General features: G+C 55.8%; 1 protein-coding gene across 1 annotated transcript in view; it reads right to left on the minus strand.

The window, feature by feature from the left end:
• Positions 1–399: 399 nt before the first annotated feature.
• SCN4A (sodium voltage-gated channel alpha subunit 4) overlaps positions 400–21,675 on the minus strand; it is a 111,340-nt gene continuing 90,064 nt past the window's right edge. The window contains exons 18-26 of the mRNA XM_067556282.1: positions 21,197–21,351; positions 19,714–19,887; positions 17,633–17,755; positions 15,418–15,696; positions 14,086–14,139; positions 11,097–11,234; positions 9,455–9,559; positions 5,042–5,312; positions 400–3,472 (exon numbers count right to left, since the gene is read on the minus strand). Coding sequence (XP_067412383.1) covers positions 2,286–3,472; positions 5,042–5,312; positions 9,455–9,559; positions 11,097–11,234; positions 14,086–14,139; positions 15,418–15,696; positions 17,633–17,755; positions 19,714–19,887; positions 21,197–21,351 — 2,486 coding nt within the window. The 3' untranslated portion in view covers positions 400–2,285. The remainder of the gene's footprint in view (positions 3,473–5,041; positions 5,313–9,454; positions 9,560–11,096; positions 11,235–14,085; positions 14,140–15,417; positions 15,697–17,632; positions 17,756–19,713; positions 19,888–21,196; positions 21,352–21,675) is intronic.

The following is a 21,675-nucleotide window of genomic DNA, read 5'->3' on the forward strand; positions in this document are numbered from 1 at the left end:
CTTTGAGGCAGGTATTCTCAGCGGAAGAGCCCACATGACCCGAGGTCCTGAGAAATCGCCCGTTTTCTACGGGGACCAGTTCTAACCTGCACAGAAACCATTCGGGGCCAAACCCCTCCCTGCCTGCCTCCAGCGGGACTCCCAGCTGCTGCCTGGGGTGCCAGGGGACACAGTCCTGCCCCGTTCCAGCAGAGTCACTCTGCGGCTGCTACAGGCATTGGAATAGATGCGGCAGCAGCCAGGCAGCCCCGGGCGGGGCCCTCACACGCAGTGAATCCGCCGGCCATGTCCCGGCTTCCCCCTGACCTAGCCAGCCCCAACCCACCCACCCTCCGTGGAGCACGGCCCCTGGTGCTCTGGCCCACAGCCTGCTGCCTCTGCAGCTGCACTGTTCCCTCTGTCTCAGGCTGTCTCGTCGGCGGGGAGGGCGGGCGTCACGGCTTTGGCCATTAAGGGCGTGAGCCGGCACCCGTGGAAGCTTCTGCCATGGCCTTCAGTAAGGGCAAGTTCAAGCCATATGGCTCCAGCCCAGCCAACTTCAGCGCGTGCGTGAGCCCCTGTGGCTCACCGTTAAGCAGGGCGGAGGCGTGTTGGGTGGGAGCAGGGGAACCTGCATGCGCAGAACCAGCTGCCAGGCTGCCCCCCACGCTCACTGGGTGTCCATAGGAGCTGGGGCTGCAGGATGGCCGCCTGTTCCAAAAGAAACGTGCACCATGATTCTACAACGGGCCCCAGATTCCCCAGGGCAGGCCAGGCCCGGGGCCCTACGTGATGGCAACTGACGCTGCTCAAAGCATCCCTTTGGCACGTCTGACACGTCATCTTAAAAATACACTGAACGGAGCCAGCGGAAGGGGCGATTCCATTCGCCACAGGAGAGCAGGCGACGGCTTACGTTACACAGCGCAGCTCTGACTCTGGGACACAGCTCGACCCTGGACCGTGCTACGCTGAGCAAATCGACACACGGGACACGACAGAGGATTTGGAGTCAAACCCAATCAGTGAGGAAGGCCTGTTTTTAAACTCTAGCCCATCTGGCTCCACACAGAAAGCCCACGCTAAGGGGAAGCGATAGAAAAATCTCACAGCCCCAGCCAAAGGAGGGGGAGTTGGCAGTCAGCTTTAGAAAAGGGAAATGGTATTTCTAAAGTGACTTTTTGCTTTGTTATTTTGGGCTGATACGTACTGTCCTCCTGGAGGATTGTGTTAATTCAGAAAGTGGGAGGAACGTAGTAATCACCAAGAAAGCACAGGGTCTTTCCGGGAGGCGATATTAATCTGTAAAGGTATCTTACCTGTTCAAGCAATCATTATAAATATTCCAGGGCAACCAAACTGTGTTATCACCTGATCTGGCTCCACATGGCATCCCGTTACCTGATGGGAGTGAAGATTTCCTGCTCCAGGAGATGTGCATTAGTTAAGATTTGGTGAAGCTGTGAGGTATTGCTAGAGAGAGAGGTGGGAATATTTGGGAACTATTCCCCTTACACCATATTTTGGCAGTTATTTTCCTTCCATGTAATCTAGGTCCTAGACTAAATGGGAACCCAAAAAAGCAGCATGAAAATAAATACAGTTTACATTCCTACTGGGGAGAGCTGAGTGGTGTCTGGTCTAGACAAGTGTTCTGAAAAACTTTAAAAGCTGGTTTTTAACCCTGAGATTATAGCTGCAGATATTTTTTTTTTTTTTTACTATGCAAACCAATCTTTAAGACATAATTGCACTTTTTCTGTATATAACAAAAATCCATAACGCCTATTCAAATATTCAAAAGAAAGGTGCTACCTTTAAGACATTGGAGATTTTTGTTCACAAAACCTTGTCATTTCTGCAATTATTTGAAATGTTATTTCACTTGGCTCGTCTCTCTCTCCTCTAATTCATTGCACTTCTGAACCAATCACAGGCAAACACCTCGGGTGTGAAATAATATTAAGAAATAAGTTTTAAAATAAAAGGAGAGTCATACCCAGTCGTTAATGTCTGAAACGCTTCGCTACCATCGTTACATCCTTGTACAACGTACAATGTTTCTCTGTCACCAGCAAGAGAGAGATTTCACATTTACCTCCGAAGAAAAATACTAAACTCTGCAAGTCGTGGTGAATTATAAAAACTATAACGAATAAGAGGTTCTGTTTGAAAAGTGCAGATGGCTCTGAAATATGGCAACAGGTCGTTAGCTCGGATGTCTACAGAGAGGGATATGGACGTGTTCTTGCAGAAGAGATACACATGGAGTTTTTCCAAGGCAGTGAGATGAAAAGCGCTTTCCGTTATACAAGTGACTCTTTCACCGCACGCTTCCCATCTCGCGCCTTACTAGGAGCGACTTGAGTTTCTGGGCTTACAACTGGTGCAAGAGCGAAGGCTGGAGCTGTTTCCGTGTGTGTGTCACTGGTCCCATAAATCTCATTAATTTTGTCTGCAATCAGTCCTTCTTTTTCCGGCGCTCCCTCGGTAAAGGTGCTCTCCTCTTGACTATGCCGGTACAAATAGGAGGCCTGTTTCATCGAGCGCTTTAGCAAATGCCTGCGGAAAGCTCTTTGGATTTTTATGGCACACACTTCCTCGTGCTTCCTCTTCAGAGTCGTAGTGATGGGTTCATAGGAAACCTTGGATGGATTGGCAGCCATGAATTTCTCCTCCATTGTGGCTTTCAAGCCGTCCATTTCCCCTGAGTCACCCAACACTTCTTTAGTCAGCGCAAAGAGAATATCCAGACAGTGGATTTTATCTCCGACGACCATCGGTAAATCCATGGTGATTAATTTAATCTTGTTTGGCTTGGCAATCTTGAGTGGTTCCTGCAGGGTGTTTGCAAAATCCGACAGCACGCTGTATGCAATAAACTGGGTGGCATCCGGATCAAACTTCTCCCACGTTTCGTAGAACATTTCAAAGTCATCTTCGCAGAGCGGCTCGCTGCTCTCCTCTGTGGCCACATTGAAGTTCTCCAGGATGATGGCGATGTACATGTTCACAACGATCAGAAAGGAGATGATGATGTAGGTGCAGAAAAAGCAGATGCCAATCGGTGGGCTACCGCAGTCTCCTCTTACTGAGCTGCCAGGATTCTCCAGGGTGGGGTCGCAGTCCGGGGGGCCACTGTTCAGGATAGGGTTGAGGAGACCGTCCCACCCGGCTGATGTTGTGATCTGAAACAAACAGATCATGCTGTTCCCGAACGTCTCGAAATTGAAGATGTCGTCGATCCCGGACTCCTTCTTGACGTAGGCAAAGTTGGACATCCCGAAGATGGAGTAGATGAACATCACCAAGAACAGCAGGAGGCCGATGTTGAACAAAGCCGGGAGAGACATCATTAAAGCAAACAAGAGCGTCCGGATGCCTTTTGCTCCCCTGATCAGCCGCAGAACACGCCCAATTCTTGCCAACCTGATCACCCTGAAGAGGGTCGGGGAGACAAAATATTTCTCTATGATGTCGGAAAGGACGATACCTGGAAAAGGATGAAAAGAAGGTGAGCGTGGCGAGCTGAAGGAGCGACGCAGTGTGAGCCGCACCGGGTCTATATGCACCATCTGTGCTGGAGAGCCAAGAAGTGAGTCCATGGGAAGGAGAGGGTATGAAGCAGCGGACTAGCAACTCACCTGGGCTGGAAGAGGCCTCGGGAACGTTATCTAGCCAGTGGAATTGCACAATCCTAAGCTCCCTGCGGTTTGCCAACCAGCCACCAGCTAAGATTCCACCCTTTCCCATTGCCGCTTGCCCCACGGCCTGATGTGTTTCTTGGGGAAAAGGTTTTTCTTTCTGCTCAGTCCTGCCTCATTGCAGCTGGCCCCTGGGCTCTCTGGCTAAGGGCAATAATCATGCTTTAGACCAGATTCCTCCATGCACAGAGAACAGGGAGAGGCTGGCGAGCAAAGGTGATGCAGTTCTTAGGGCACTAGCCGGGGGCCTCAGCTGCCTGCCTGTAACCAGGGTAACTGCCCTGCCCTGTCCCACAGGGGTGTGAGGAGGATACCGTGGCGACCGGTGGCCCTGACTGTTATTTTCAATTGACGAGTTGATCTCAAATCACCGTGCAGCGCCTGTGCAAAGATTAAACTGCAGACACCTCTTCGCTAATGACACAGACGCCCTCCCGGGAACACTGGACCCTCCCTAGCCCTCGCTACGCCCCTGCCCGTGCTTGAGGTGTGTGCCGTACAGTGCTTCCTGGAGACTGAAAGATGCAGGCTCCAGAAGGGAAGCGAGAGCCGTCTGCAAGGCGCTTAGGATCACAGACAGACCTGAGTACGTCACCCCCGCCCCCCCCAAGCACCCTGAAGAAGGGGAGGGCTACACACGTAGGATCCCTTTATGTGGGGAACCTGAGGAGTTGCTGGGCAGGCCCGTGGGGCAGGATTTGGGGGAGCAGGGAAGATTTGAGTGAGCACATAGGAAGGACCTTTTTAGGGTGAGCACCTGGAGGGCAGGACCAGGTTAAGGCATAAGCACAATGGGCCCCGGAACCTGGAGTCATGTGAATCTCAGCTTTAATCTGTATAAATAATCCTGTTTCTAGCGCTCATGGTTGTGAAGAAAGTCCAGGAAAGATGCGCTCAGCGTAAACAATGCAGCAGCATTTGCCTGAGTCTGCAGCAGCCTGAGACAGTTGCTCGAAAAGGGGTCAAATGTCCCAGGCATACCTATGGGGGTGTTTATTCTGAAACCTACTGCTTTGGGGGCCTTGCCACCATCCCAGCTCTCCTGGGGTGACTGATGTTGGTAGGGTCCTCCAACCGAGCAGTGTTAAGGGGAGGCCCAGTCTGTCCAAAGAGGAATGGTGATGGGTCTCCCAGCAGCCCCACAGATGGGTGTCCCCTGCTACCACCATCCCAGCAGACTCAGGGGCAGTTGCCGAGCTGGGATTCAGAGGCAGGGCCATGACGGGTCTCCCCTGTAGGAGATGTGCCACCGAACTCACATTTCCCATCTAGCCGTTTCTTCTCTATCTTGGTTGATACCAAACCCACCTGGCGGCTTTCCCAAGTCGACGGAGATGCAGCTGGAGGCAGGCACTTACCTCCGATGGAGAGGATGACCACCACAAAGTCAAAGATGTTCCAGCCAATGGTGAAGTAGTAATAGCGCAAGGCAAACATCTTGAGCACACACTCGCCCGTGAAGACGACGATGAAAATCATGTTGACGTTGTAGAGAATGTTGATCTTGGTTTGGCTTTGGTCGTCTGTTTCAATCATCATGGTCACCATGTTAAGACAAATCAGGACCATGATAATGATGTCAAACACTTGCTTTGTCACAAAGTCAAACACCAGCCCTTGAACTTTGTTCTTTGGTAAGTGGAAGGTGGGTGGAGATGGAGACAGAAGGGCAAGTCAGAGGGCGGGACGGAGACACATGGCACAGTGGAGAATGACGACAAACACGGAAAGAGAGAAAGAAACAGTGTTTAAAAGAGCGGAGAGCTGTCTGCTTTATCCGTCATGCAGTGAGAGCATGCAACAAGCATGTGGGCCCAGAGTCTTCCATGGGAGTTAGGCACCTAAATATCTTTGAGGATCTGGGCCAGGCTGTCTGGAGACGCTGTGGGCTCCCTACCCCGCCTGATTAAGTCAGTGGGGTTGAGGGTGGCCAACTGCTTGCAAGATGGAGCCTGGCTGTCACACGCCGGTGTCACATATGTTACGATGTAATAATGACGTGTCTCCCAATGCCAGGCTCGATGGCTGGGCCTTACTGAGATGGGTCATTATCAAACCCTAATTAACGCCAGTTGCTCGTCATGGCACAAATGGGAAAGGTCATCATAGAATCATAGAGTTGGAAGGGACCTCAGGAGGTATCTAGTCCAACCCCCTGCTCAAAGCAGGACTAACCTCAGCTAAATCATCCCAGCCAGGGCTTTGTCAAGCTGCAGCTTAAAAACCTCTAAGGATGGAGATTCCACCACCTCCCTAGGTAACCCATTCCAGTGCTTCACTACCCTCCGAGTGAAAAAGTTTTTCCTAATGTCCAACCTAGACCTCCCCCACTGCAACTTGAGACCGTTGCTCCTTGTTCTATCATCTGCCACCACTGAGAACAGCCTAGCTCCATCCTCCCTGGAACCCCCTTTCAGGTAGTTGAAGGCTGCTATCAAATCCCCCTCATTCTTCTCTTCTGCAGACTAAACAAGCCTAGTTCCCTCAGCCTCTCCTCATAAGTCTTGTGCTCCAGCCCCCTAATCATTTTTGTTGCCCTCCACTGGACTCTCTCCAACTTGTCCACATTCTTTTTGTGGAGGGGGGCCCAAAACTGGACACAATACTCCAAATGCGGCCTCACCAGTGCCGAACATCAGCTGAGTTACAAGGCGGGGGAGGGGATGTCTTTTATTGGACCAGCTTGTGTTGGTGAGAGAGACGGGCTTCCGAGCCACGCAAAGCCGAGGCCCTGGGAATACCTTTCCCAGCCCTGAAGAAGAACTCAGAGACGAGCTTTCGGACCTCTCACTCACCAATACAAGCCGGTCCAATACAAGAGATCCACTCCTCCGCCATGTTTCTCAAATATCCTGGGACCGACACGGCTACAACACCACGGCAAGCAGCATTTGAGTTGCCCCTTTTCAAAAAAGCCAAAGTCACAATTGTCTAATTATTTTCCATTCGAGGCATGTTAACAGCTGTCCGGAGTAGTACAAAACTGGGCGTTTTCATAAGAGCAGCTGTCACACTGGGTCAGGCCGATGGTCCACCCAGCCCAGTCTCCTCTCTCTGACGGTGGCCAGTAGCAGAGCTCCAGTGGGAGTGTACAGAATGGCAATTCCAGCGTGATCCACCCCATCTCCTCCTCCCAGCTTCTGGCAGTTGGAGGTTTAGGGACACCCAGAGTCTGGGGTTGCGTCTCTGACCATCTTGGCTAATAGCCATTGATGGACCTGTCCTCCATGAACTCATCTCATTCTTGTTTGATCTTAGTTATTCTTTTGGCCTTCACAACATCCCCTGGCAAGGAGTTCCACAGGTTAGTTGTAGATTGTGGTGAAAAAGTACTTCCTCTCGTTTGTATTAAGCCTGCTGCTTATTAATTTCATCAGGTGGCCCCTGGTTTTTGTGTTGTGGGAAAAGGTAATTAACATTTCTCTAGTCATTTTTTCTATACCAGTCATGATTGTACACACCTCTCTCATATCCCCTCTTCACTATCTCTTTTACAAGCTGACCAGTCCAAATCTTTTTAGTCTCTCTTCGTATGGAGGCCATTCCATACCCTTGATTCTCTTTAGATTGCCCTTCTCTGAACCTTTTCCAGTTCTAGTATAACGGTTTTGAAATGGGGCGACCAGAACTGCACGCAGTATTTAAGATGCGGACGTTCCATGGATTTATATAGAGGCATTGTGATATTTTTGTCTTGTTTTCTAACCCTTTCCTAATGGTTCCCAACATTCGGTTCGCTTTTTTGACCACTGCTGCATATTGAATGGATGTTTTCAGAGAACTATGCACAGTGACTCCAAGATTTTCTTTTTTCAGTGGCAAAAGCTAATTTAGACCCTATCACGAGACGAACCCAACTATCCTTGGCACCTGTGAAAAATCTCAAGCTAAATGCCTGGCAGAGCCAAATGTGCAACTATTCTTGGCGAGGTAAAAGACCAGAGGTGAAATTCTGCTCGCCAGGAAATCAATGGGAGTTTAGCCTTTGGTTTCAATAGGGCCAGGATTTCACCCATTCCTGAAAAAACCCTGAGCATCATGGATAATGCTACAGAGCTCACCGGCTATGATGAACATCTGACACACACCTGGGAGTGTTGCATGAGGATCACACAGTCACGTCTAAAGGGAAGTACATGCACTACAAGAAACGACGGTTCTAAGATGGAGCAATGACAGACTCGTGTTTGCCAGAAGGGGAACAAGACACAAGCAGTTTGGAAGTTTTTAATGCTGAACTGTGAGCATCCTTAGAAAGGAACACTTAAAGATACCCAAGCAAGCAACCGATTTATAAAGCTGACCTAGAAACTGGTAACAGGAAAAGAGGGGATTTCGGGGGTGGTGTCCCAGGAATAACCATCTCTCATCTAGCTCTTTTCATCAAGAGATCTCAGAGCGCTTTACAAACCACATCAGTATCATTATCCCGATTTTACAAATGGGGAAACTGAGGCATAAGCAGGTGACGTGACTTGCCCAAAATTGCCCAGCAGGCCAGTGGCAGAGCTGGGAAGAGAACTGGGTCTCCTGAGCCCCAGTGACTGCTCTAGCCACTAGGCAACGCTGCCTCTTCCCCTCACAGAGCTGATGGGCATCAGCCAGATTCAAAAGGAAAAGAAAGTGGCGTTTTTAAAACTGATGCCGTTCTCGCCATTCCGGCAAACCCGGCGGCTCTGCTCAAGGTGCCATCAGGGCCCTTCCAGACCTTTGTCCTAGCAGCATCTGAAACGGCTGGGGACTTCCGACGTGCTCTCCAGCACATCCTGCCCAGGGTCCACACGGCCTGGCTCAGATTCCAGAACAGCACAGGCTACGTTGGTTTTATCTGCTTTGCGGGCTTTGAGCCTTTCTGGGCGAAGCTGCCTGCTCCCCCACAAGTGCTCCCCTATCTCCTTGTCAGCTCGGGGGGGTCACCACGTACCTCCCCTTGTCTCCTGGGCTGGGGAAGCTGCCAATCCATCGCTAGCCATTGCCCTCCATTATCACTGCCCTGCCTGCCCTGCACACCCAGCCCCTCACATTCTCCCTCCCTCTCGCTGGGAACTGTGGGCAGCGGGATGGTTGGTAATCAGGGCACAGGGCTTGTGAAAAGGGCTATGGGACGGTGGGTGGGCAGGATGTTAGGTCACATCTCAGCTGAGAGACGGCACCTCCAATAGCAGCAGGGCGCTAGCCCCCTGGGGGGGGCACATGCTCGGAAATGACTCCCGGGGGAACCCCCCACCTAATGGACTCAGCATTTCCTGGGAGGTTTCCTCTCCATGGGGCTGGTTCTGTGGGGTGCTGAGTGCCCCCCACAAAGTGCCCCGACGAGGCAGTCAGTCCTCAGCGCTTCTTGGGGTCAGGTCTGGGGCAAGTCCTCAAGCAAGTATTCCCGGTACTTAGGTAATTACTCCAGGTACCCTGGGAAAGTACACAGGGCCGGGGCTAGTAAGACCTGAGTTAGGGGCCGTTCTCCTGCAGTCAGCGCAGGAGACCATCACACAGATAAACCGTCTGTAGCGCATTCAACCACCACCACTGTGCGGCTGAAGGACTTGGTTTCCCAGGGAGCTCACCCACCATGCCGGCGTCTCTGAAAGGCTGGCCCTGGCTGCCCATTACCAGATGTAAAAACCCAGGCACTCAGTAACAGGGCACCGAAGCGCATCACGAAACGTGGTCCCCCGGCTGGACACCCGGCCCCGGCTTGTGCTTGTCGAGACAATTTCCTGTGTCCAAACACCCCCCCCACACACACTCGCCCTCCAACACTTAATGTGACATACGTTGGGCCTGGGGATCGGCTTCTGGGGCTTCTTTGATCCAAGCTTTTTCATGGCGTTGTAGTATTTCTTCTGCTCCTCCGTCATGAAGATGTCTTTCCCTCCGAAGTATAAAAGGAATCGCCGTCATTAGACTTGGACACATTTAACAAGCATCTGTACCAGATGCCAGTAACGCTGGGAGAAATTTGATGTTCCCGGCAAGTCTGGGGGCTTGTCTACAGGACGCTACGAAATTAAGTCCTGTGAAGCAGGGTTCACGTCCACCCCAGGCTCCTTCTGTCAGTGGGGCAAGCGCCACTTCCACCGACTAACGTGGGGTGTTGTGGGCGACTGACAGCCCCCACTGTGAGCCCCGTGCCCGGCTGGCTGCTTGGGCTGGCAGCGTCAGAGCAGGGGGGTGTATGCGCCCTGGCTGCCAGCCCCATGTCAGTAGTGCAGTGCCCACACAGACGCTGCGTCACCCGAAGTACATGGACCTACGCGCTATGCCTCTCGCGGAAGTGGCGTCATTAGCTCGGTGCTGAGGGTGACTTAAGTCGGCGGATGCACCAGGGCAGCGTCAGCCCTCCTTATGTCGACCTAGCCCTGTGGTGTAGACCAGGCCTCGCTCTGCTGGGGTCAGCTTCTCCTCGAGTTCAGACTCCCCGTCCCACCAGCTCGGCAAAGCCTGCTGGACTCCAACACACCGCCTGAGCCCCAGCTGCCCTGCTGCGTCCCAGCCCGTTTGGCGTTTCCCTGAATCCTCCATGTCTTTTCCTAATGGCCGCAGCTCAGTGTCATCCCCCGCCCCCGGCCCCTTCCTCCTCCCTCCTCCTCACTCACAATGCACTGCTTCCATGCTGATCTTGGGGATGCCCTGCTACGAAGGGGATCCCCTGCCCTGCCCCAGTCTGTGGAAAACCAGCAGTAGCTGGGCTGAGGGGAGGAAAATGAGTTCTCCCCGCTCCCAGTGTCCCCAAGGGGGGGCAGGGCCCTGGACTCTGCGTTTCACTTGGAGAGCAGCTGGAGGGCTGCAGAGTGGAGCAGGGGTGCTGTGGCCCATCCCAGGAGGGTCTGTGCCCCACAACACCTTAGTATGCCCAGCCCCTGGCCCAGGCCTGGTAGTGCTGACACTTCTGGGGTCCAAAATGAACAGAAAAGAGACTCCTTCCTCCCCACCACCATTTCTTGAGTACTTTCCAGGCCCCCTTTACACATCCTAAACGAGAAAACCCCAAGAGCAGCGCCCGGGATGTGATCTGTCAGGTCGCCTTCAGCAGGTTCCTGCAGGGAGCTCATTTAGCACCATCAGTGATGTGGAAGAGTGGACACCGGCCCGCCAGGGAGCTGCCCCGGGGACTTTCAGCTCGTGCACAGCAGTGTCTCTGCCCCTAGACCCTGTCTGCTCCTGTGTCTGACCTCTCTCGGGGACCCCACGGCCCTTCGATCTGTGCCCTGGCCCAGGAGCCGCAATACACGGCCCACAGCAGAGCGCTCCTTTCTGGCCTGCCTCTCCCAGCCCTGCTCTCGGGTGTATTGCGGGGCAGGTCTCTGGCCGTGCTCTGTGGGCGGCCAGACTAGAAGATCCCGGCCGGCCTGGGGATCTACGAATCTCTGGGGCCGTGGGAAGGCAGGGCACGCGGGCTGGCCGGGAGATACTTATCTTCTTCTTCTGCTGATTGAAGTTGTCGATGATGACGCCGATGAAGAGGTTGAGGGTGAAGAAGGCGCCGAAGATGATGAAGATGACGAAGTAGATGTACATGTAGAGGTTGGTCTCGTACAACGGCTGCTCTTCGATCTGAGTGGGGAGCACAGGAAGCGTGAGTGGCAGGACACATCCCCCCCCCCGCCCGCCGGCATGGGGTCACTGCTGCACTGCAGGGGCTGGGAATGCTGACAACCCAACCCCCCCAATCCCCAGGGGGGCAGCCGAGGTGCCTCACTGCCCAGCTCCTGCGGACCCACACTCCCTGGAGAGCTCCACACAGCAGGCAGGCTGGGAGAGGCCTTTGCCGCTCCATCCCTGGAGGGCTACTGGCTATCGGGACGCCCTGGTGAGCTCCACCACCACGGCAGGGACCAGCTAGTGGGCAGGAGCCAAAGAGGCCCGAAGAAGCTGCTTTGGCTGTGGTTTCCCTCGGGCCGCCGTGCTGCAGGGGCTCTAGCGCATTCCGACTGGCATATGCAACGCCCCTGAGCGCAGGTCCCCAATGCTGCCCCTCTTAACTCGGAGAGTCTGTCTACACTGCAGCCTGAGATGTGACAGGCAGCCCCGGGCCAGCCGAGAGCCAGCCGGCTTGAACAACGATAGCAGTGAAACCGCCACAGCAGAGGCAGCGGCATGGGCTGGGAATCTCTCCGGCAGCTAGCCCACACTGCTGGCCATGCGGCCGCGGCCTCACTGCAGTCAGACCCCCAGCTAGCTAGAGCAGCGCTTGTTTGTGTGTCTACACGTCCTGCACTCACACCCTGCCTGCAGTGCAGACAGAGCCGGCGCGTTAGTTGCACCACTTAGATCCGACAGGGAAGTATTTAAATCTCCCCTCCCTCCCGGAGGTGCTACTCAGGCTGTGCCATGAACCAAGGCGGTGAGGGCCAAGGGCCAGGGGGTGTCCAGAGCAGGGGCCGTGCTCAACGCCAGGAGCATGCCCGTAGGGGAGGACTCCGCGCGTCTCGGCAGATCAGGCCTGTGCCCTGCACGGACCTGGGGAGTCGGAGCCCCGAGGTGCTCCCAGATGGGCAGCGGAAGGACGTGAGCAGGGCGAGCGTCCTGGTGGTCCCGTGGGGGACAGGAGCCATCACAGGAGAGGGGTTTGTGACGGAGCCCCTGTGATGCGGGCTGGGCAGTGACAGACTCACATTAGGCAGGGAAATACCCTGGGCCTCTGCTTCTATGGCCACGCGCTGCGTCCTCTGGGACAGCAGGAGGCCGTGCGCCAGCAGAGGCCGCTAAGGGACCGGCTGACAGGCAGGTGCTGGGAATTGCTGGCCTCGCTCTTACGGAGCTGAGCTGCCCTGGCTGGCAGGCTTTGGTCCCGGAGGGGGTGTGCTGCATTGCGGGTCATCAGGGGAAGCAGGACGAGGATTTTTACCATTATTTTCTGACCTGTCCCGATAGCCTCAGGCTGGCGTTTCCTGCAGTAAAGGGGCTGGGGGCTTTAATTCAGCTTTTTCCTGCTACCCCTAGAAAGGATGAGTTTTGTCTTCCCTGCTTTTGCTGACCGACTGCCTAGAGAACTAAGAGGCAGGTGGCAGCACGCTGGCCGCACCTGCCTCAGCCGTCAGCCGAAGCAGGACAGAGCCTGAAGGTATGTTATGTCTACGCTGACGGCGGCAAATTCGCCACCGTCCGATCGATCTGCTCAGATGGACTGAGCGGAAATGACGAGCTGCACGATGGATCCGGAAGTCGATCTGTTAAAACCACCTCCAAACAACCGCAGCGCTGCGTCGCCTGGGACGCATTTCCTGTTGGTGCAGCGCAGCGCAGGCAGCACGCTAAAGGGAGGTCACGGAGTTGATGGGCGTTACGCACGCTACTCTCTCACCCACAGGCCTGATTCTTCCATAGGGAGAATTTTCCTCCTGAGTGTTTGTCCGTGTTTGAGTTGAACAAGTTTTAGCAAAACATTTTAAATACGGCGACTACCATCTCCTCCCACACGGGGAGGCAGACACTGTCTCTTGGGAGGTCCTAGTCTCCAGGCCTCCATCAGAAAGCAGCGGAGACAATGCAGGATATTTCCAAGGTGAAAAAGGCAGCGTTGGGACCTTTGCAATGCATCGTGCAGCTGCACTAAAGGGGTTTGTTCTGCTTTGTAGTTCAGCTGTGCGAAATGCCTGCTGCTGGGACGGGGCTCGGAGAGGTTGGTTTTGTGAACAGCTCCTTGGGCATGCCAGGTTTGTGAAGCCAGCCTCCTCCCACCAGCCAGCACAGGAGCCCCCTCCCTGCCAATTAAACCCTGGGATTGATTGCAGAGTGGCTCAGATCTGACACTGGTTTCCTGCTTGAGAAACCTGTGCTCCGTCTCCAGGACAGCAGACACAGTGCGACAAAACGTCCGGCTGCCCCCGGCTGCAGGAGATGCTTGCCAAGGCCTGGGCAGCGAGGAAGGACCATGGAAACTCAACGCCCCAGAAGGGTGGGAAGGTGAAGAGCAGCTCTTGGGAGTGGGGAACTGGAGGGCTCGGCCACTGGAAAGGAGCGGGGGCACAAGGTGGGGGGACAAAGGTTGGGTCCCAGAAAAGAGGGGGACATCTGCTAGTCTGGGGTCAGGAGGGAGCCTTTTTGGGAGGCCGGTTTCTGGGGACCAGGCGTTTGGGGCGGTGGCAAGGCAAAGGGGCAGGTTGGTGCCTGCAGAGCGGATGATCAATGAAATGTCAGGCTCTGCCCCCTTCCCACAGCAGGGCAGGGTGGGAGCTCTACTCCTCCCTGCCTGGCTCCTCTGGCCCCAACCTGCCCGAACCCCTGAGCTGGGTGTGGGTGGGGCCTGCCGGTGCCAGGGGGCAGTGCACAGAGAGAGCTCAGCCATGCTGAACTGGGCAGGGCAGGGCTCCGCGTCCCCTGCAGAGCCAGGTGTGTCGAGGAGAGAGCCGCAGGCAGGCTGGGGCCCGCTGGCAGGACACGCCCTCGCTCCGCGTCGCCTCACCTCGCGGGAGTCCACGGCCGCATACATGATGTCCATCCAGCCTTTGAAGGTGGCCTGCCGGAACAGCACAGAACGATGGAGTCAGTTCGAGGTCCCCAGAGGAGCTCAGCACGGCAGCTGAACGCTGGCTGCTGAACACCTGGCCCCCAAAGTGCTGCAGGAAAATCTGGCCTGCTTGTGCAAGCCCCGGGGTGGCCTGTCCCACGGGCTGGGCTCTGCCATGAAGGCATGGGAGAGATCCTGGGCAGAACCCACCAGAGCGGTCCCTGCCTCGGGCTGGCTGGAGAAGACAAATTCTGTCTCAAGCAAAACGTTGAGGCTGCGGCATTTGGTTTTGTCTCCTGCATCCTTCGGACGTGCTCCAACCCCAGGCTATGGGAGCGTACACAGCCTATCCCTGCAGTAGGCCCCCTCCCTCCTCGGCCCAGTCAACAATCAATCAGAGATTATTTAAGAACAAGGCAGAGGAAACCGCAGAGGGGAGGGAGAGCAGGCAGAAATCTCCCCGGCAGCGAGATCTGAGCTCCCTAAGGACCATGAGGACCTAGGCTGGACACAGCATTAGAAAAGTGTTGACCTTTTGCTCACTGAATAGCAGCTGCCACAATCATCCCACGCTCCGGTGTGTTAAATTCCCTTCCCTCCCCCCACGGCCCCATTCTCCGGTGGCTCCCCCAGTTCTCCGGGACGTCTCAGAGAGGGTTGTCAGTGCATAGCTCCTGGGTGAGCGAAACCCCTTCGGGCGCATTAGCATCTGCACAGGAACAGGCTGGTGTTTTCCACGGATTCCTTTACCGAGAGCTCGTTTTTGCTCACTGCCCCATGACGTCTCACCTGTTCAGAGCAGCTCTGTGCGGACAGTAAATATAGACCTTGAAACGCAGAGGCAGCACGAGCCAGCGGCCTGGCAGCTAGGCCTAGAGATCTTCAAAGGGAATTAGGCACCTCAATACCTTTGATGATCTGCGCTTTAGGTGCTAATCTTAGCTCTGCCACTGACCTGGGGGGTGCCCTTGGTCACGTCCCGTCCCCGCTCTGTGCCTCGGTTTCCCCCACCCCCTTCTGTAAAATGGGGATAATTATTTGGTCCCATCTATTTTTCCTGTAAGCTCTTTGGGGCAGGGCCTGTCTCTCCTGGCATCAGCACAGTGCCCTGATCTCGGTCTAGGTGCTGCTGTCACGCCCATAACGCTACCACAGAGCCCAGCGCTCTCGTGCCTAGGGCGCGTAGGGGCGCTGCTTGCCCTGCATCTGACGGCAGCTCCGGCAGGGTGAGCTGTGCCAGCCGGGGATAAGGCAGGGCCGAGAGCTGCTGCGTTGCTGTGCACTTACCACCTGCAGCAGGGACAGGTAGCCCAGGCCCACGTTGTCGAAGTTGACCTTGACGTTGACCCAGCGCACCTCGTTGGTGTAGAGCAGAGCCAGGCAGTCGCTCTTGTTGTTCACCACGCTGATGGGGAAGAGCTCGTCCGTGGTGGTGTTGATGCACCGGTAATACTTCCCCGCAAACAGGTTCACCCCCATGATGCTGAAGATCAGCCAGAAGATCAGGCAGACCAGCAGGACGTTCATGATGGAGGGGATGGCACCCAGCAGGGCGTTCACCACCACCTGCAACGGAAGGGGGGAAAGGGGCTGGGCTGGAGGAGGCGGCTCAAGACTCGGCCGAGCGCCAGCCCCGTGGTGGGGGGCTCGTAATGCCGTTGGGATCGCAGCGGGATGGAAGGAACGGTGCCCCTCGCCCAGGGGCGGCCGCATCTCCTCAAGGTCGCCTGAAGAGGTGACTGTCCCGCAGGTGGGATTACCTGGAGTTTCTGGGTGAGCCCCGCCCCGCCCCGCCCCGAACAGGTCCCGAGCCGAGTCACTCCCCAGGGCCGAAGGGGGCGTGTTAGCCCAAGGGACGCGCCGCCTGGGAGTGACGGGGCATCGTCCAGCAGGCGTGGGACTGTCGGGCTCTGTCTACACAGCAGTCAGCGGCGCGATTGCAGCACGTGTAGATGCCCCCGCGCCAGCTCTGCTCACAGCTAGCTTGAGTGACCACAAGAGGCAAGCCCCGGCAGCATGGGCGGTGGCACAGGGTCACGCCCCTGCCCAGGGTCCCGGGCACAGGGGCTGCCCGTGTTGGCCTGGAAGAGTTGGGAAATAACAGGAGGAGCTGCGGAACCAGAACTGGGGCTCAGGCAGGGCTTTCCCTGGTGCGTTAGCGCCTCCGTTAGGTCATCAGGCAGCGGCACAGGCTGAGTTCTGTGTCCTCAGCCTACAGCTCAGCTCCTGCACTGGCCGGCCGCCCCCCAGCTCCCTGTGCACCCTCCCTGGACCCCCAGAACCGGGTCAAGAGGGCTCCTGGTCTTGGCGTTGGTTGGTCTGTGACCACAGAGGTGTTTCTGGGGTCCAGGCTGCTCCTCTCTGCCCTGCCACTCCTCTGGGTCACCCCCCTCGGTGGCAATTCTCAGTGAAGTGGGGGGGTCGGGAGGCCGGCGGGTCTGAGGGGCAGCCGGGGGGATGTGGATTCCTGGCCTGGGCAGGCAGAGCGCCAGGCTAGCCAGAGACTCACTCCCCACACTGTGGTGCCCCAAGGCCTCTGGAAACCCTGGGAACTGGCCGCAGTGCAAGCCCTTGAGACCGGCCCATGATCGAGGAGTGAGCCGTGCAGCGCCAGCCGAGCTAACTGCGCTGGGTTGGGAACCACCCCGAGAGGATGAGGGCTCGCTGCTCGGGGACATCCGCCTGCTGGCTCCTGGGCCAGCCCCTCCTCTGCCATTTTGCAGCTCTAGGCAGGCGCCGCGGAGCAGAGAGAGGCAGACAGGAGCCGGGCACGTCAGGTGTGGTGCAATCCAGGGCTGCGCTTTGAGGGTGTTACAGTCCCTTGTTGGAGCAGCTGGGCTTCAAAGAGCGCGGCCCAGAGGGGAACATCTCCCCGGGGCGGGCCCCATATCTCCATGCCCCACAAACGCCAGCTGGAGAGAGAGTCAGAGCCTACTGAACACAATCCCTGTGCCCCCTTCTCTTTCCTCTGGCTCTGCACGGGCTGCCAGGAGCCAGGCAGGAATCTTGTCCCTCGCCCTCTGCGAGCGTGACACTCGGGATCCGCACTCCCCATCCCCGGGTCTGTCGGGGATCAGTCCAGCGTTGCTCACTCCCGTGACTTCATCGCGCGTGGTTGGTAGAGCCCCAGCTCCCGGAATCAGGGGATTTCATGAGCTTTCTTGCCTTTCATTAAAAAAGCAACGTTTCAAGCCCCGGCGATCGCAGAGAAAAGCTTGAACACGGGACTCTGAAAGGCCCGCAAAAGAGCTCACCGAAGTGTCACGATTGGAAGCCGATCTCCGGTTTCTGAAGGCCGGGCTTCGGCAATGCTGGGCATCAGTTTCCTCGGAAAAGCCCTTCCTAGGAGTGCCGGGGCCGAGCTGGCGCTGTGGCCAGTGCATTGGCTGCCCTGGCCCTGACACCGTTAAATAGCTCGCGGCTCTGGGGCTGCCAGGGGACAAGGACCCAGGATCACACACAGTGTGATCAGCACAGCCAGGAGGCCTGGCGACGGACCTACCCTCATGCCTTCAAATCTGGACAGAGCCCGCAGGGGTCGCAAAGCCCTCAACGTCCTCAGCGATTTGATGGCTCCCAGTTCGGAGTAGCCCAGCCAGTTTGCCGTCAAGCTGATGATGGAAACCTAGGGAGAAGCCCAAAGCAGTTAGCGGTGGCGCCGAGGGAAGCAAGGCAGCTCACGAGCAGATGGCAAGGTGCCCTCTTCCCCCGCAGGGCCTGCGCCCCCTTCCCCATCGCCCGACTGACATTTCTCCCTCCTCACCTGGGCGCCTTCCCCTGGGGGGACTGGGCTCAGCGGCTCAGCCCGCTGCTTACGGGGTGCATAAGCGCGAGTTCCTCGAGCTGGAGAGCCAGGCTCGCTGCTGCTGGCTGGAGCTCTGCCCTGCCTCCTGGGGCGGGGCGGGGGGGAGGATACACCCATTAAAGACTGAGAGGTGCTGGGGTCACTGTGGAGCTGGGGGCCCCGGCTAGTGCCCCTCTCTGCGCAGCGGGCGGACGGCTTCGTGCCTCTCACACACTGACTCATCCAGACCCCCGCAGAGCACATTCCTCTCTCGGCCCGCTAGCAAACGCCTGACTCCTCCCGCAGTAGCCACGGAGGAACCTATTGTCACCATCACCTTGTATTGGCCACAGTTATTTTAGTGGCTCCTGGAGGACCCACGAGACAGGCCTTGTGCCATAGAGCTTGTCTAAACAGACAGGATAAACAAACCGTGGGAGGGGAAACTGAGGCACAGAATGACTTGCCCCGCTCACCTGAGTCCTAGGTGAGTGCCCCAGCCACCAGCCCGTGCTGTCTCTCAAGCAGAGCACAGACAGGCCATGGGCCAGTCCCTTAGAGTCGATCTTTCCCACTGAGCCCTCTAACGCTGGGGCTGAGTTACCCGGTTTGCTAGGGCGGACAAGGCCCAGGTGAGAAGCCAGCAGCAGGTGTAAGAAAAGCAGCGGGAACAAAGGAGAATTGATCCGATACAAATCGAACGGTGACAGCTGCTGAAGCAACAGGAGAGTCGCAAATGCAAAGCCCAAACGGCGGGCAGTGCAATGGCTCAGCTCCCTGCCCGCAGCAGCCGTGCTGGAAGCGCTGGTGCTCCTGTGTTTGTACACGTGCCTGGGTTTTCTCACGGGCTTTTTAATCCCTCGGGTTGGCAGTGACTGGGCTGACCTAACTCCAGATTTGGCCAGACACAAGCAGGGTGCTGACTCCTGAAATGTTATCTTAGAATCCTAGAAGATGGGGGTTGGAAGGGACCTCAGGAGGTATCTAGTCCCACCCTCTGCTCAAAGCAGGGCCAACCCCAACTAAACCACCCCAGCCAGGGCTTTGTCAAGCCGGGCCTTAAAAACCTCCAAGGATGGAGATTCCCCCACCTCTCTTCTCTGTCTATGGTAGGTTTCACACTGCTGCCGCTCACCGCAATACCAAGGTGTCTTCCAAGACAAATGAGTAGCAATTGCGAAGCCCCAGTGGATTTCATGGAGTCTCTGGCACGTCTCTTTTCGGAGTAAAAACTTGGGGGAGGGTTTGTGGGGAATTGTTAGATTTTATTAATTTCCTCTTTTTTTGGCTAGAGCAGTGTTTCTCAAATGGGGTTTACTGGGGAGAAGGGGTCAGTGTGGTGCATGTCATTCTTATGGTGGAAAGGCCTTTTCGAAGAGGAAGCTTTTGCAGCATTCCCTAAGGACCCTCACTCTGCATTTGCCTGCTCTCTGGAAGTCTGTCCCCAGATGCTGACCCGGCCCATAGCAGAGCGACATGTGCTGGAAGCACATTGGAAAACTGCCCGGTGGAACACTGCGGGAGGCGCCGTGTCAAGCCCAGGCCCCGCTCCCACCCAGTGCGAGAGCGTCCTCAGCTGCAGTCTCCCTTAGAGCCTGCACAGAGCAGAGATTCTGCATTCAGACACACGTGGCCTTTGACGCAAAGGGCGTCTTGATCCCCAGTGAGATTTCTAGATCTCCCATGCTCCAAAACTGTCCCCTTCACCCTTTACTGCAAAAATATCTGTCGGTTGTTAATAGAAAGCTACAAAGCACTGAGATGCCCCCTCCTCCTTTATCCATCGAGCAGCAACTTACATCTACGATGAGAAAATCAAGCCAGCACCAGGCATTGGTGAAATACACCTTGAAGCCGTAGGCCACCCACTTGAGCAGCATCTCGAGGACAAACACGTAGGAGAAGATCTTGTCAGCGTACTCCAGGATGATGCGTATCACCTTCCGCTGCTCAATGTAGATGTCTTCAAAAGCCTGGAAGAGACACAGGGCCAGGTGAGATAGACTCCTAGATCAGCGCTGAGCACGGCAACATGGCAGTACCTTTAAAAATCTGGCCCTGTCACTTTTGAAAATGGGATTTTGGCTCCTAAGTCACTGAAGTGCTTTGGAGAATTTTACCCTTGGCCGACTTTTTGCCCTTTAAAACCAGCAGAGCCCTTTAAATGTAGCGAAAAGGAGAAGGCCTGAGTCCGGTGGCTGCTCTCCTGTCCCATTGTATCTGTGAGCTCATCTGCTGGAGAGAGTCCAAGTCTCATTTTCAAAAAGGATGTAAGCGCCGTCAATGGGATTTTGGCTCCCAAGTGTCTAAATCAGTTAGGCGTTGCAGTGCTGAGCAAAGCAACGTCCAGATACCTTTAAAAATCTGTGTCTTAGGGCTAGACCTTCACAGGTATTTAGGCAACCAAAGGTGCCAATGAAATCAATGGGAGACAGGCGCTGAGGCGCATTGGAAAATCTCACTAAATGCCTATTTGCATCTTTAGGTATCTAAATGCCTCTGAAATTCTGACTCCCTGCAAAAGTTGTGATTTGGCTCGGACACCTTCCTTCAAAGAGGTGGGGCAGTGGAGTGGGAGGGTGTCCCCAGGAGCTTTGGGAGTCCATAAGAAGAGCCAATTTTGGGGCCATTCGAGGCTTTTATAATCTGGGTTGCCAATCTCTCCAAGCGACGGTGAGGATGTGCTGTGATGAGTTTTGGAAGTGTTGTATCCTCTTCACATACAGCCCTGCCGTGCCTGGTTCCACAGAGAAGAGTCCCTTGAGGCAAGAGACATCACTGAGCCCCGCACCCCGTCTGCTTCTCAAAATGACATGGGCAGAGATTTCGCTACAGAATCGACCCCTTGTAGCAGAATCAGGCTCCAGACTCTCAGCTTTCACTTAAGCAGAAACCTTCCAGCCTTTGGGGTTACAGAAAACCCTTCCCAATGTGCACAAATGAAGTGAAGTTTGCCCGAGTTCGCGGGTGTTGCGAACTAGCTCATGTATTCATCGAAATGGATTGTTAATGCTGAAACCTACTGATGGCATTTTACCGGTCAAGGGGGTTAACTATTTTGCCACTGATCAAACCAAAACATCCCCAGTTGTGGTGCTTATCCTACAACCCCAAACTGCCTCACCTGCCTGGCCAGGTGCCCAGAGCACTGATTGCTACGCCTTTTGTCTCTGGACTTGACGGAGTATCTGGCACTGCCACAAAGCCAGGGCCTCAGCCAATCCAGGGCGCTCGGTGCAGGGCATATGGGACTTGGGCGCGGGACCGGAACCTGCAACTCACCAGGGCTCCGCTGCTGAGGAGGATCATGAAGATGATGAAGCTCTCAAACCAGTTGTGCTCGACGATCTTGAAACAGGTTTTCCGAAGGTTCCACCAGACCTTCCCCTTGTCGGTTGTGATGTCGACGTGGAGGAAAGGAAAGCGCCGCACGCAGGCTGGGCGGAGGGGTGCGGAGAGGCACCCGTTAGCACCCGGGTCGTGGCACAGCATGCGCAGGGCCAGGGCCAGGGCCAGCGCCAGCACCCCCCCCCCCCCCCCCCCAGCCTGGGTCAGCAGCCCAGCCTGAAGATGGGCGCATTCAACTCATCTGCCAGGAGCCTGTCCAGCTGCACGGACCAGGCCAGGGCCTAAAGCTGGTCTCCTGTCTCAGGACAGCTGGGGGACCGGGGCTGTGGCATCCCCACCTGCCTTCTCCTGGGAGAGGGCCTCCCTTGGGACACACGGCTCCGAACCATACACCCCGTCATCCCTCTGCCGCA

The sequence above is a fragment of the Emydura macquarii genome, unplaced genomic scaffold (assembly GCF_026122565.2).
Source record: "Emydura macquarii macquarii isolate MOO-44397 ecotype Brisbane River unplaced genomic scaffold, CSIRO-AGI_Emac_v2 contig_1692, whole genome shotgun sequence".
NCBI lineage: Eukaryota > Metazoa > Chordata > Testudines > Chelidae > Emydura > Emydura macquarii.